The following is a 14,173-nucleotide window of genomic DNA, read 5'->3' as shown; positions in this document are numbered from 1 at the left end:
TTTTCAATCCAATCTAACCAGAGGGACAAGCTGCTCACTGGGGAATAATAAATTTTAATAAGAATAAATTAGCAATGTCTTAGCCAACCTTATTGATAACTTTGCAAACGCAGGCCAACCGAGACGAGGGGTTTGAAGTCAATGAAGACCTGGCTGAACAAGATGCCAAAAAACTGTTTGAGGTAAATAAAGCTTCTGTTTGACATAACTAAACCTCCGAGCCGTGTAAGAACAAGAAGTTGCACTTCGCAATCATTTTTGAAACCAAAAATTTCTGTTTGCAGGCTGGTGAAAAACGTTGGGGTACAGACGAGCTGGCATTTAGTACTATTTTAACCAAGAGAAGCTGTATGCAGCTAAGAGCGATCTTCAAAGCCTATGAAACAGTGAGTAACAATCACAACTTGTGTCATTTGGAAGCAAACATGAAAACTAGGAAATAGAAATGTGAATAGCTTACCTAGTCCCTCTAGCCTTCCCCACTGTTCAATGTGATCATGGCCAATCTCTGCCGTCCTCAACACCTCTACTGCAATAATTTCTTTGGTTATCTGTCCTGGATGTTGAAAGTGGATGTAGTCAAAGACGGTGAGATTTTAGCTCAAAGCCGATCGATTCAGGAGCTAAGATAAGAAAGTGTTGAACACTTCTCAGTAAAAGATTCTTGAACCTTTAACCTAATAACAAGAGGATATGAGGTCAAGGCAGGACATGCACATAACTTTCTTGGTCATTACTATGGCTGCATAAAGAGGCAGAGTGAACCACAGTTGCCAACTGAGCCTCAGGAGTTGGATCCTGGTTCTTCATCATTCTCTACCCTAATGGCTAAGAGATAATTACAAATATTAAACACTTTTTAAACATATTACATTTATTAAAAACACCTGGTGTGTAAATCAATTATATGCGTTAATATTACTTAAAATGAAGAGGGAAAAGGACACTGATTTCCAGTCACTGTTTTATTGGTCAACAATCCCATCTAATGGGACTGGACTGGATTCACCAGCTGCGGCTGGAGTGAAGCAGAAGGGTCAGCTGCCAAGCATGTCTGGCCTCTCAACTCAGTACATTACCAAATTCCCTAGACTGCTGGCCGGTGGAGTGTAACATCTGCTGTGTATTTCATAGAAACATAAGAAACAGACCATGAGATTTGGGAGCAGGATTAAGCCATTTGGCCCAGCATTGGGTCAGTTCCGGCATTTCATCATGGCTGATCCATTTCAATCTCAGCTCCAATCTTCTGCCATTCCCCCATGCCCTGACTCATCAAGAATCTATCAACCTCTGTCTTAAATATACCCAATGCCTTGGCTTCCGCCTGTGGCAACAAATTCCACAGAATTTGGAAATAGTATTCAGAAAAAGGAGCAAGAGTTGACCATCCATTCCGTTGGAACCTGTTCCATCCTTCACCGAGATCACGACTGATTTTCTGTCTCAGCATCATCCCTGAATCACCAAAAACCTATCAACCTGTGTTTTAAATGAACACAATCACTAAATCGCCACCACCTTCTTAGATAGATAGATAGATAGATAGATAGATAGATAGATAGATAGATAGATAGATAGATAGATAGATAGATACTTTATTCATCCCCATGGGGAAATTCAACTTTTTTTCCAATGTCCCATACACTTGTTGTAGCAAAACTAATTACATACAATACTTAACTCAGTAAAAATATGATATGCATCTAAATCACTATCTCAAAAAGCATTAATAATAGCTTTTAAAAAGTTCTTAAGTCCTGGCGGTTGAATTGTAAAGCCTAATGGCATTGGGGAGTATTGACCTCTTCATCCTGTCTGAGGAGCATTGCATCGATAGTAACCTGTCGCTGAAACTGCTTCTCTGTTAGAGAATTCCAAAGATTCAGCACCCTCTGGGGTGAAGTCATTATTTCTCATCTCAGTCCTGAACAGCGAACCTTCTATTCTCAAACAATGCCCCTTGGTCCTAGACTCTTCAGCCAGGGAATACATCCTCCTGCATTGTCTACCCTTGAAGTACTTTGTAAGTTTTGACGAGATCTCCCCGATGCATTAACTGGTTGGCTGTCCCACAAGGAAGCCGGGCTGCTGCTGATTTCCCTCTTATTTACACAGCTCCATGGCGCAAGCATTGAGGAGGTGATCAAAAGAGAAACATCTGGTGACGTGACGAAGGCTTATCTGACAATCGGTAAATAGCGGAGTAATAATTAGTAATAAATCAGACTTTTATTTTGAGGCCTCAAGTGTGGGATTAGTTTTAGTGCCTTTTAAAATATTTCAATAATATGGCATACGCTAGTGTCACATCCTCGGGTATGAGTGTCTAGTATTGCACAAGTTACATTGGCATGGGGGAGCATATAAGGCCATTCAACCCTTCAATTCTATACACCATGCTTTTGGAACAGGCTACTCTGTATCACAACCTCTTCTAGCTGCCTTGGTTATCTCGATCTAAAAACTTCTTCTAAATATAAATCCATCAACTTGAAAATGAAAACGACAAAGGACATCAACCCTATTTAAATGTTAACCCTATTTCTCTCTTGACAGATTACGTGATCTGCTGAGCGTTTCTGACATGTCCCGTTGCCTTTTTTTAAATCACGCTTTCTTTGTTCTGCTAAATTGGTCCTCTGGGCAGCTAAAAGTATTGCTATATTGATGGGAAAATTCAAAGGGAGAGAAAGCAAAAAAGCTGCAGATGTTGGAAATGTTAAATAAATACCAGAAAATGCTGGGAAAAGTTGGTGAGTCAGGCAGTGTCAATGGGAAAAAAAACAGTCAACATTTGAAGCCATTCCATCAGAATGTAAGTTCAAAGGTCACTTGATGTGATTATGCTTTCCTTACAATTTCAGAATAATTTATTCTTTGCCCTTACAACAACAGACAAATGGTGGGGAATGTACCATGTGGTACCAGAATTATCTGGTTATAACTAATCAATTCTCCGTGGCAATGAGAATGACAAGTTACATTGCAAACTTTGCATATGTCCTCTTCAAGTTCACTTTCAGTGATGTTTAACCTGGGCAGAATTAACACTCCCACAATATGTTACAAAGAATTTAGAGTAAAATACAGACCATTAGTTACGTGAACAAGGGGGAAGAATTCAGTGACAGGGCGAGAAAAGGCGGGTGGGAAGGGACATCAGTTAACACTGCTCCTTTAAAACTCCAGACACCAGGAATCAATCCTCACCTTGGGTGCTATCTGTGTGGAGTCTGCAGGTTCTCCTCTGCTCTCTGGTTCCCTGCCCTATTGAAAAGCAACAAACAATCTGCATTACAACCTCAGCAGGTTTGTGGGTAGAAAAGAATTATTGACTATGTCTCTGTGACTTTTCAGGTTGAAACCATGCGTCAGGACTGAGAGTCAAAAGGGGTAATGGCCTATATAAGGAAGAGAGGGAAAGGGATGTTACAGAGGCCAGTAGATGACTGGTGGACCAAGACTTCAGCACTGGTAGCCTTTGTCTTCCTGATTATCACCTACCCACCTCAGTCTCCACCTTCGCCCTCCAAACCTCTCACCTGCCTTTATTTTTCCTGCTTCCATCTATTACCCACCTGCCTCCCGATTCCACCAACCCCTCCCCCCGCACCTCACTCCAACTACCTATCATCGATCATATCTCCTTAGTCCACCAATCACTTACTGGCCCTTATATTACCATTCCCCCTTTCATTTTTATTTCATCTCATTCCCTTTCCAGGATTTCAATCAAAATATCAGCAATAACCTTCCTCCCATAAATGCTGCTCAACCTGCTGAGTTCCTCCAGAATGTTTGCTGCTCATTATTTTCAGTCTCCTATATCTGCATTGGAAAGGAATGTAGATTCCAGTTTACTTATCATTCAATCATACATGAATACAGCCAAATGAAACAGCATTCCTCTGGAGCCAAGGTGCAAAACGCATCACCAACAGCACACAGTACATAGAACTTAGAGCACCGATGGTTCTGACAGCAGAAAAACACACGGTCACAAAATAAAATAATATAGCCCAAGTCCCAGAGTGGCACGGCCTGTAGATAGCTGGTGTGTGGGATGCTGTCCCTCTCTAGCTTGTTCTTCCACTGAGCAAACACTAAGGGCAGCGCTGATGGAAGGGCCAGCCCCAACCCACTTTGGAATCCAGCATGCCCACTCCCACACCATCGCATGGGCGGCTGCATCAGGCGACCCCATGGCATGAGGACCTAGTCCACGCCGAAACCAAGGCAATGCAGCCCCATCACCCTCGGCCTCACCAGTGAACCGGGCTTGCAGTATTCTACATTACCAATGCCCAACGGGGCCTTGCAATCGCAGGAAAAACATCCAAGACAATCACTCGCACCGTGCACCCCCTTGGCATGACAATGCTACGCAACAAGTCCAGGCAACAACGCAACAATGGCACACAATAAGTCCAGCTCCATTGCTAGCGAGCAGCTCGCTGATGGTGTAGACCTGCAGAATTTGATGTTCTTAGTATTCAGCAGTGTCTTGCCATCATAAAAAAAAGGCATAAAGGACAAACGATTACACCTTTAGTTAGACCTGGAAATGCTGCTGCATCTGAGTGCGCTGCCATCCGACCGTAAATCTTACTGGTAGCTTAATTAGCTACTGTACATTGTCCCTGGTTGTAAATACATTACCTATTAAAATAATCCCCCTTGGAAATTTTCATGTTTTATTATTTTACAACATTGAACCACAGTGGACTTAATTTGGCTTTTTTGGCACGAATCAACAGAAAAGACTCTTTCATGTCAAAATGAAAACAGATGTTTACAAAGTGATCTAAATGAATTACAAATATAAAACACAAAATAATTGATTGCTTAAGTATTCACCTCCTTTAATATGACACACCAAATCATCGTTGGAGCAACCAATTGCTTTTAGAAGTCACATAATTAGTTAAATGGAGATCACCTGTGTGCAGTCACGGTGTTTCATTGATTCCAGTAAAAATACACCTGTGTCTGGAAGGTCGCACTGCTGGAGAGTCAGTATCCTGGCAAAAACTACACCATGAAGACAAAAGAACACTCCAAATAACTCTGTGAAAAGGTTATTGAAAAGCACAGGTCAGGTGATGAATATAAGAAAATTTCTAAGTCACTGAATATCCCTTGGAGTACAGTTCAGTCAATCATCAAGAAATGGGAAGAATATGGTGCAGCTGTAAATCTGCCTAGAGCAGGTTGTCCTCAAAAATTGAGTGACTGTGCAAGAAGGCGTCTAGTGAGGGAGGCCACCAAGAGACCTATGACAGCTCTGGAGGAGATACAAGCTTCAGTGGCTGAGATGGGAGAGACTGTGCATACAACAACTGTTGCCCGGGTGCTTCACCAGTCGCAGCTTTACAGGAGAGTGGTAAAGAGAAGGCCACTGACGAAAAAATCTCACATGATATTTCAGCTCATGTTTGCCAGAAGATGTGGGAAACTCTGAAGTCAGCTGGAAGGAGGTTCTATGGTCTGATGAAACCAAAGTTGAGCTTTTTGGCCATCAGACTAAGCCCTATGTTTGTTGTAAGCAAACACTGCTCGCACATCATCAAAAACACATCATCCCCACTGTGAAGCAGGTGGTGGCTGCATCGTGCTGTGAGGATGCTTCACTGCAGCAGGCCCTGGAAGGCTTGTGAAGGTAGAGGGTAAAATAAATGCAGCAACATACCATAAGATAAAGGAGCAGAATTAGTCCATTTGTCCCATCAAGTCTGCTCCACTATTTCATCATGGCTGATCCAATTATCCTCTCAGCCCATTGTCCTGCTTTCTTCCTGTATCCCTTCATGCCCTGACCAAGCACGAATCTATCAAACTCTGCTTTAAATATACATAAAGACTTGGCCTCCACACCTGCCTGTGACAATGAATTCCACAGATTCACCACCCTCTGGTTAAAAAAATTCCTCCTCATCTCCATTCTAAAAGGATGCCCCTCTATTCTGAGGCTGTGTCCTCTGGTCTTAGACTCACCCACCATAGAAAACATCCTGGGAAAATGCAGGGAAATCCTGGAGGAAAGCCTGATGCAGTCTGCAAGAGAATTGCAACTTGGGAGAATATTCATTTTTGAGTAAGACAATGACCCCAAGTATAAAGCCAAAGCTACACAGGAAAGGCTTAAAAACAACAGTGTTCATGTCCTGGAGTGGCCAAGTCAGAGTCCAAACCTCAATCCAATTGAGAATTTGTGGCTTTTCACTCACAATCCCCACACAATCTGACAGAGCTTGAGCAGTTTTGTAAAGAAGAATGGGGGAAAATTGCAGTGTCCAGATATGTAAAGCTGGTAGAGACCTATCCACACAGACTCAAGGCTGTAATTGCTGCCAAAGGTGCATCTACGAAATACTGGCTTGAAGGGGGTGAGTAATTATGCGATCAATTATCTTGGGTTTAATAATTGAAATAAATTTAGACCAAATTGTAGAAATTTGATTTCACTTTGACACAAAAGAGTCTTTTTTGTTGATCATGTCAAAAGGCCAAATTAAATCAATTGTGATTCAATGTTGTAAAACAATAAAGCATGAAAACTTCCAAGGGAGGTGAGTACTTTTTTATAGGCAGTGTATGTGGCTGGGAAGGGGAGAGCTGATAGTAATACAAGATGGGATTATTGTAGATTGGTACATGATGGCTAGCATGGACGTGCTATGCTGAAGAGCTGGTTCCATGTTGTATGACGCTATATTGCTATAAGGCACTATGAAGCTTTGACATGTCAGCATCAGACGCATTGCACCACTTGCACACTTGTATTCACAGCACATATTTGTACAACGTGGTCGTTGACATAAATGATGCATTTCACTGTATGTTTTGATGTACGTGTGACAAATAAATGCGATCTTTCATCTTTAAGCTCAGTGGATAGACCTGCTGAGCTAACAGGATGTTCTTAAGCTCTTCGTTTCACATAAATTTTCATAATAATCGCAAATGCCAATAGACGAAGTGTCTAACGGAAGAGTGAACTGGTACATTCATAAGGTGCAGGGAAGGGTAATAATTCTAACACTTGGGGATTGGTAAAAGAGTAGTAAGGGTCAGGATGCAATAGATTGCTCCGATCTTCAGATGTAAATGTGCTAGAAAACTGACAGAATTCCCTTGGTGAAAGCTGCTCTTCTGCTGCCTGCACCATCTCTTGAAGAATCTTTGGGATTTATTGCAGGAAACTGGCTGGACTCCTCCTGGAACTGCAGACAGATATGCTTTAGTAGAAAATTTACTGGATCATTCACTAGTGGAACAACGACCAGTTGAAGGCGCTGAAAGGCATCGGTGGATCAGTAGGTAGCATTCCACCTTCTGAGCCCCAAGGTCATGAATTCACTCCTGGGGTTCCACACTTCTTCACAGTCCTTCACGTAGTCTGTGAGTTCTCTCTCTTTTGGTGCCTCCCTTTCAGCCATTAAGCTGGAAAGGGTCAAGAAAGCCTTATGAGGATGCTACTGGGAATGGATGGTTTGAGTAAAAGGAGAGATTAGGTAATCTGTGGCTTTTTACCCATGAGTGTGGAAGGAAGGTGACCTTAAGAAGGCTGATAAGCGACATTGTTAAGGTGGATAGTCGTATTCTTTTCAGGGTTCAGGAGGACATATGTTTAAGATGAGAGGAGAAAGATTTAAAAGGACTCTGAGAGGCAACTTCTTCAGACAGAATGAGCTGTCAGAGGAAGTGGTTGAGGCAGCTATAATAACAACATTTCAAAGACATTTGGATAAGTACTGTTCATGGATAAGAAAAGTTTAGAGGAATATGGACCAAACACTGGCAAATGGGATTAGCCCTGGCAGTTTGGTCAGCATTCACATGTTGGACTGTTTCTATTCCATATAACTCCAAGACACTATGCATCTCTCTCTCCCTCTCCCTCTCCCTCTCCCCCTCTCTCCCCCTCTCTCCCCCTCTCTCCCCCTCTCTCCCCCTCTCTCCCCTTCTCTCCCCTTCTCTCCCCCTCCTCCCCCTCTCCCTCTCTCTCTCTCTCACCCCCCCCCCCAGGCATTCTCAAGACTCCATTTTCCTTCTGGGCTCTCCAAACACTCTCTCAGTCTCTCCTAGGCCTGGATGCCTGTCCACCCAGTCTCAGATCCCTGATTCACCTGCTCTGCAGCAGCCCCTGTTCACCAAGACAATTCTTCAGTGTTGTCTATCCATAGAAACATTTCACCCCCTTGCATATCAAGAACGTGTCTACCTCAATCTTAAAAATACTCTGTTCTGTCAACGCAACGACTTTTCCCTCCTTGTGGCATAGTGTGAAGACAACAAGCTCTTAGATGTCAGCAAAAAGAAGGAGCTGGTTATTGACATCAGGAAGAGGGGATAAGCACACACCCCTGTTTGTGTTAATAGTGCTGAGGTGCAGATGGCTGAGGGCTTCAAGTTCCTCGGTGTAAATATCACCAACAATGCCATGTAGATTCTACACCTGAAGCACACCAGCACCTCTATTTCCTCAGAAGGCTAAGGAAAATTTCATGCCCCTGATGGCTCACACCAACTTTCACAGATGCACCTTTGAAAGCATCCTATTCGGGTGCATCACAGTTTGGTGTGGCAACTGCTTTGCCCAAGATCACAAGAAATTGCACAGAGTTGTGAACACAGCCCAACATAGTCTATCATACAAATCAGCCTCCCCTCCATTGACCCTGCCTCCACTTCCATCTGCCTCGTGAAGGCAGCAACATCATGCTGGAGCATCCCACCCACCTATCCTGGTCACTCCCTCCCCTCCTCTGTCTTGCCAGACAATAGGTATAAAAGTTTGGGAGCGCATACAAATGGACTCAAGAACACCTTCTAACCCACTATTCTTAGACTCCTGAACAGACTTCTCATAGGCTAAAAGATGAATTTGTAATCTCCTGATCAACCTTACACTTTGTCAACCTGCACTGCACTCTTTCTGTAACAGCAACTCTACTGTATATTTCACTGTGTAAGATAGTAAAAATAAAACAATGTATATTCTGCATTCTGTCTCATTGCTACTGCCTTGCCTAGATGGCATGCAAAGCAAAAGCTTTTCACTATATCTTGGTAATATGACAATAATAAGCCAATACCACTCATCAGCTTCTCTAATTGGTTCTGCTATTTAGAAGAATTTGTCATTGGTATGTTGCATATTTACAGCTCTTGTTCATTTGATTTCCTACATGTGCATTCTTTTGCCAGGAACCTTCTAAGATAAACTGCTATCTATCATTTCCACTGGGCGCACATACAGCCCAAACATGCTCAGAGACACCTTCTATCCTCATGTTATTAGACTCCTGAATGGACATTTCCAATTCTAAAAGATGAAGTCTTAATCTCCTGATCTACCTGGCTGTAGCCATTGCATTTTATTTGTCTCCCTGCACTATATTTTCTCTGTAACTGTAACATTATATTCTGCTTTCTGTTTTCCTTTAACAACCTGGATGTACTTATGGATGAAATGACCTGTCTGGATGACACACTGACAAAAGTTCTCCACTGTATCTTGGTTCATGTGACAATAATAAACTAATACCAATAGTGTTGAGTATAATAATTCCTAAAACTCTCAACCTCTGGAGAGAAATAAATTTATCTCTGCTCTTGGCTTCCTTAGATAACTCTTTTAGTTTTAAACAGCAACTCCCTAATACTAGATTCTCCTATGTGAGGAAATACCCTCTCCACGTCACCCTTGATACCAGGGTCCCTCGTCTTGTAAATTGTGCAATCCAGTGTACCCAGTCCTGAAGAAAGGGCTCGGCCTAAAACATCAACAGTTTATTCATTTCCATAGATGCTGCCTGACCTGCTGAGTTCCTCCAGCATTTTGTGCGTGTTATCTTGTAGCTTAAGTTGTTTCCCAGAAATGAAATGCCAAATTACTTCTGCAATTAAATGTTTAATTAGTATTAAATTTTTGAATTATTCTTTTTCTACAGTTTTTTTTTCTATCCTCTCTTCTAACTTTTCAAATCCATCCTGTGACTTGCGTAGAGCCCATTCATCCACACCCAGCTTATTTTAATTTCCTTATGCAGTTCAGTGTACCAAGGACTGCCAAGCCTACTTTGCAGAAGTGTTACATGAAGCAATGAAAAACGTGGGGACAAACGAAGACACGCTGATTCGCATCCTGGTCTCACGCTCAGAGGTAACATGGAATTCAAACTTGGCTTTTTGGGTCTGGTTTCCAATTAGGTTGGATGGAGGGGAATGATTGACAAGATTCTGGAAGTAAAGTGCACATGGATGGAGTCAATTTTAACCTCAGACAACACCCAGCAAGTCAGGTAGCATCTCTGAGAAACGGTCAGGTATGAGACACTTCATTGGAACAGAGAAAAAGAGGAATCACGTTTTAAAGCAAATGAAGGACTTTGATGGCACAGTAGTGCAGTGTCAAGCCACTGTTTCATAGCTCCAGCACTTCGGTAGGACCAAACAGAGTAGGTCTTACACAGTGGATGGTAGGGCACTGAGGTGTGCAGTGGAACAAGGGGATCTGGGAATACAGGTCCATAATTCATTGAAAGTGACATCACAGGTGGATAGGGTTGAAAAGCTTTTTGCACTTTGGCCTTCATAAACCAAAATAATGAGTACAGGAAACGGGATGTTATGTTGAGGTTGTATATGACATTGGTGAGGCATAATCTGGAGTATCATATGCAGTTTTGGTCACTTACCTACAGCAAAGATGTTTACAAGTTTGAAAGCATGCAGGAAAAATTGACAAGGAGTTATAAGGAAAGATTGGATAAGCTAGGACTTTATTCCTTGGCACATTGAAGATTGAAAGGAGATTTGATAGAGGTATATAAAATTATGAGGGGTATACTTAGGATAAATGCAAGTGGCTTTTTCCACTGAGGGTGGGTGGGTCTGCTACTGGAGGTCATGGATTAAGGGTAAAAGGTGAAAAGTTTCAGGGAACATGAGGGGAAACTTCACTCAGGGTCATGAGAGTGTGGAATGAGCTGCCATTGCAAGTGGTGCATGCAAGCTTGATTGCAACATTTAAGAGAAGTTTGGAAAGGTTCATGGATGGTTGGGGGGTGGGGAGGGCAGGTTAAATGTTTCAGCGTGGATTAGATGAGCTGAAGGGCCTATTTCTGAGCTGTACTTTTCTATGACTCAATGATCGAGGTTCAGTCCTGGTCTTGAGTGCTGTCTGTGTGCATGTTCACCCTGTGACTGTGAGTGGGGTTTCCTCCAGGTGCTCGCATATCCCAAAGACAGTAGATGGGTGCATAACAGTACTTAATGGTCAGCATGGACATGATGGGCTGAAGGGCCTGTTTCCCCTTTGTATGACTCTATTATTCTCTGACATACTGTGATGATTAGTATGACAGCTAATGCCCTCCTCACTCCTCCAAAACTTCCCATAACCTCTCATGCAATTTCCACTCAGCTGGTTGAAAACAGCTCAAGCAACACTGAAGAAACTCCACACCATCCAGAAGAAATCAACTCACTAGACAAAGACCACCAGCTCCACCCTAAACACTCCATTCATTATTGTGGCTGCGTTGTGTGCCATCTACATGGCACATTGCAGTTTCTTTGCGAGCCTGAACTTTGATCTCTACCAATGGACACAGAACGCCATCACCTGCAGGTTCTCCCCCACCCCCTCCAAAACACACACCATCACTACATTGTCACTGGGTCTACATCATGGAGATCCCTCCCCAACAGCACCGTGGAATCTCCTTCAGCAGAAGGACTGAAGCGATTTAAGGAAGTGGCAAGTTGGACAGGTACTAAATGTTAACCTTACCCATGACAACCGCAACCTATGAATGAAATACACACATCAGCCCCAGCTGCCCTCCTCAAACCGCAGTGATGCCCATCTATATAAAAGTGATTGGTTTAGCTGATTCCCATACTGTAAGAAAGGTGACCTGTATTTCTCTATTCAACAGATTGATCTTCCGAACATTAAGGAGAAGTATCAGGAGATGTACAAGAAGCCTTTGGCAGATGACATCAAATCGGAGACTTCCGGATCTTTCCAGAAAGTTCTGCTGGCCTTAGTAAAAGAAGAAAATGGGATAGTTGGAATATAAGTAGCTATATTGTCCTGAGCTTGTCACGATTCAATGGACACGCCCATAGTTTATTTCTCATCATGCTGTTGTGACATAATCCTTTGAAATAATAGTATTTTGGCATGATCTCTTTTGGAAAAGGCAGATTCTCATTGGTTAATACTTGAAGGAGTAAAACTATCTGAACAAGAGGGAAATGCGGGAGAGTGGGATTAGTTTTTACAAAAGATCACAGCATCAGTGGGTCAAACCTCTTTTGTGCTGGATCATTTCCCAAGGAAAGATGTCTGACATCATGTCATAGTTTTCGGTAGGGTTTGGTTGAATGGGGTTGCTGAGGGTCTGTGAGTGGAATGCATTGTCTGACTGTGAGTGGGAGCTGCATTCAGTCATGGCTTTCAACAACTCAAGGGTAGAAAGAGGATTGCAGGGTAAGAGTAGAAGTGTTGAACTTTCAGCATGGTCTCAGGAGGAGCAAGAGGCCTTATACTGGTCTATGCTACATTTGACAGTTCATTTTGCCTGTGGCATTGACCAGAATGTCAGGGAGCTGCACTATCCATTTCCTACTGTCCATTGAGAGTACGATTGCTTGGCAACCATAGTCCAAAAAGAGTCAAAAGTGCTCAGTGTGGGAAATGGGAAACAAGGTACCATCCTGGCAAAAGAGGAAGAGTGCTTTGACATCTCTCCAAGTTAAGTTGATTTTGGAAGTGCAGACCAGACTTTTTTCTGGTAGAACTAAATGCAGAACAAGTGTTGCATTTTTCCCACCTTGCGCTCAGAAATTCCGGGGCTAGAAGATCCAGCAAACCTGGACTTGTTTTAAGATGTATTCAGTTTATTGCTTCCCGATACGTGTCAGAATCAACCCACTGTGAAGTCTCACTTTCTTTTACATTACAGTACAGTTTTAATTTCATTGCAATGCGTTATAATTAAAAGGAAATCCACATGAATAATTTGCAGTGTCAGTGGTTTGTCTGTTGAGTCATCAGCTCTGTTTAACATCTTTGCAAGTTGGAAGTTTATTGATATAACATAGGAATAATGTATTTATTTTTCCCAGAATTACATCAAGCTATGACACTGACCCTTTACTCATCCAGCTTGTGCGTGTGAAATCTCCCAATGTCACGGCAATCAACTGTTCAATTTTGTTCCTATGTTCTGTGCATAAGGCTCCTCTTCACATCGATGCCCAATCCTGTGATTACGTGTTATAAACATCTGCAGGACTTGTTTAATACATGTGGGAAATATTTATTCCAAGTCCCATCTTTGCACAAGCACGTGGATCTGATGAAGAAATATTTTGTCACAATAATTGCAGAGATGTGGTGAGGGATAGGGGGTGCAGGAGGGAGGCCAGATGGGAACATTTTCAGCATTCTACCTCACCACCGTTTTGAGAGTGAAACTCTTTTGAAGTAAATAGGTTTACTATTATCATATGTACCGAAGTACAATGAACAACTTGTCTTGCATACCATCCGTACAGATAAGTTCATTGCAACAGTGCATTGAGGTCATACAAGGCAAAACAAAGAAGGTAGAGAATCCCTTTGTTTCTTGGGAATGTGTTAACACAGGGGCAGGGGAAAAGCATTCAGCTTCTTGAAGCCCACTTGCCTTCCAATTTGATTGTAGCTAATATAATGGCCCTACACGTGTCTAAGCAAACATTATACCAAATGTATTAAAAAAAGAACAGGACAGCGCAGTGGTGAAGTTAACAAGAGTCAGCTCTAGCTTCTTGGGTGTCTGTAACAGGCTTTTATTTTTTTGCATGTGTCTATTAACCACTGAATTCCTTTTAGCTGGAACTAACCTGGCCGCAGAGAACACCAGTCCTTACACAGAGTGGATACAGTGTACAATGGAGTCATAAAGTAAAGCGGCATGAAATCAGCCCTTCTGCCCAACACATTGATACTGACCAAGGTGCCTATCTAGGCTAATACCACCTGCCAGTATTTAATCTATATCCCTCTAAATCTTTCCTATCCATGTTCTTATCAAAATGTCTTTTGAATGTCTTCATTGTACCCAGCTCAACTTCTTCCTCCGGTAACTCATTCCCTCAATGTACCACC

At 42.4% G+C, this 14,173-nt stretch overlaps 1 protein-coding gene across 1 annotated transcript in view; it reads left to right on the top strand.

Moving 5' to 3' along the window:
• Positions 1-13,039, top strand: part of LOC140730265 (annexin A13-like) — a 53,578-nt gene extending 40,539 nt beyond the window's left edge. The window contains exons 7-11 of the mRNA XM_073050452.1: positions 114-182; positions 285-386; positions 2,119-2,194; positions 10,059-10,171; positions 11,952-13,039. Coding sequence (XP_072906553.1) covers positions 114-182; positions 285-386; positions 2,119-2,194; positions 10,059-10,171; positions 11,952-12,095 — 504 coding nt within the window. The 3' untranslated portion in view covers positions 12,096-13,039. The remainder of the gene's footprint in view (positions 1-113; positions 183-284; positions 387-2,118; positions 2,195-10,058; positions 10,172-11,951) is intronic.
• Positions 13,040-14,173: the final 1,134 nt, after the last annotated feature.

The sequence above is a fragment of the Hemitrygon akajei genome, chromosome 1 (assembly GCF_048418815.1).
Source record: "Hemitrygon akajei chromosome 1, sHemAka1.3, whole genome shotgun sequence".
In the NCBI taxonomy this organism is placed as follows: domain Eukaryota; kingdom Metazoa; phylum Chordata; class Chondrichthyes; order Myliobatiformes; family Dasyatidae; genus Hemitrygon; species Hemitrygon akajei.
Note: the sequence above shows the minus strand (reverse complement) of the source record. Positions and strands in the feature narration are given on the sequence as shown.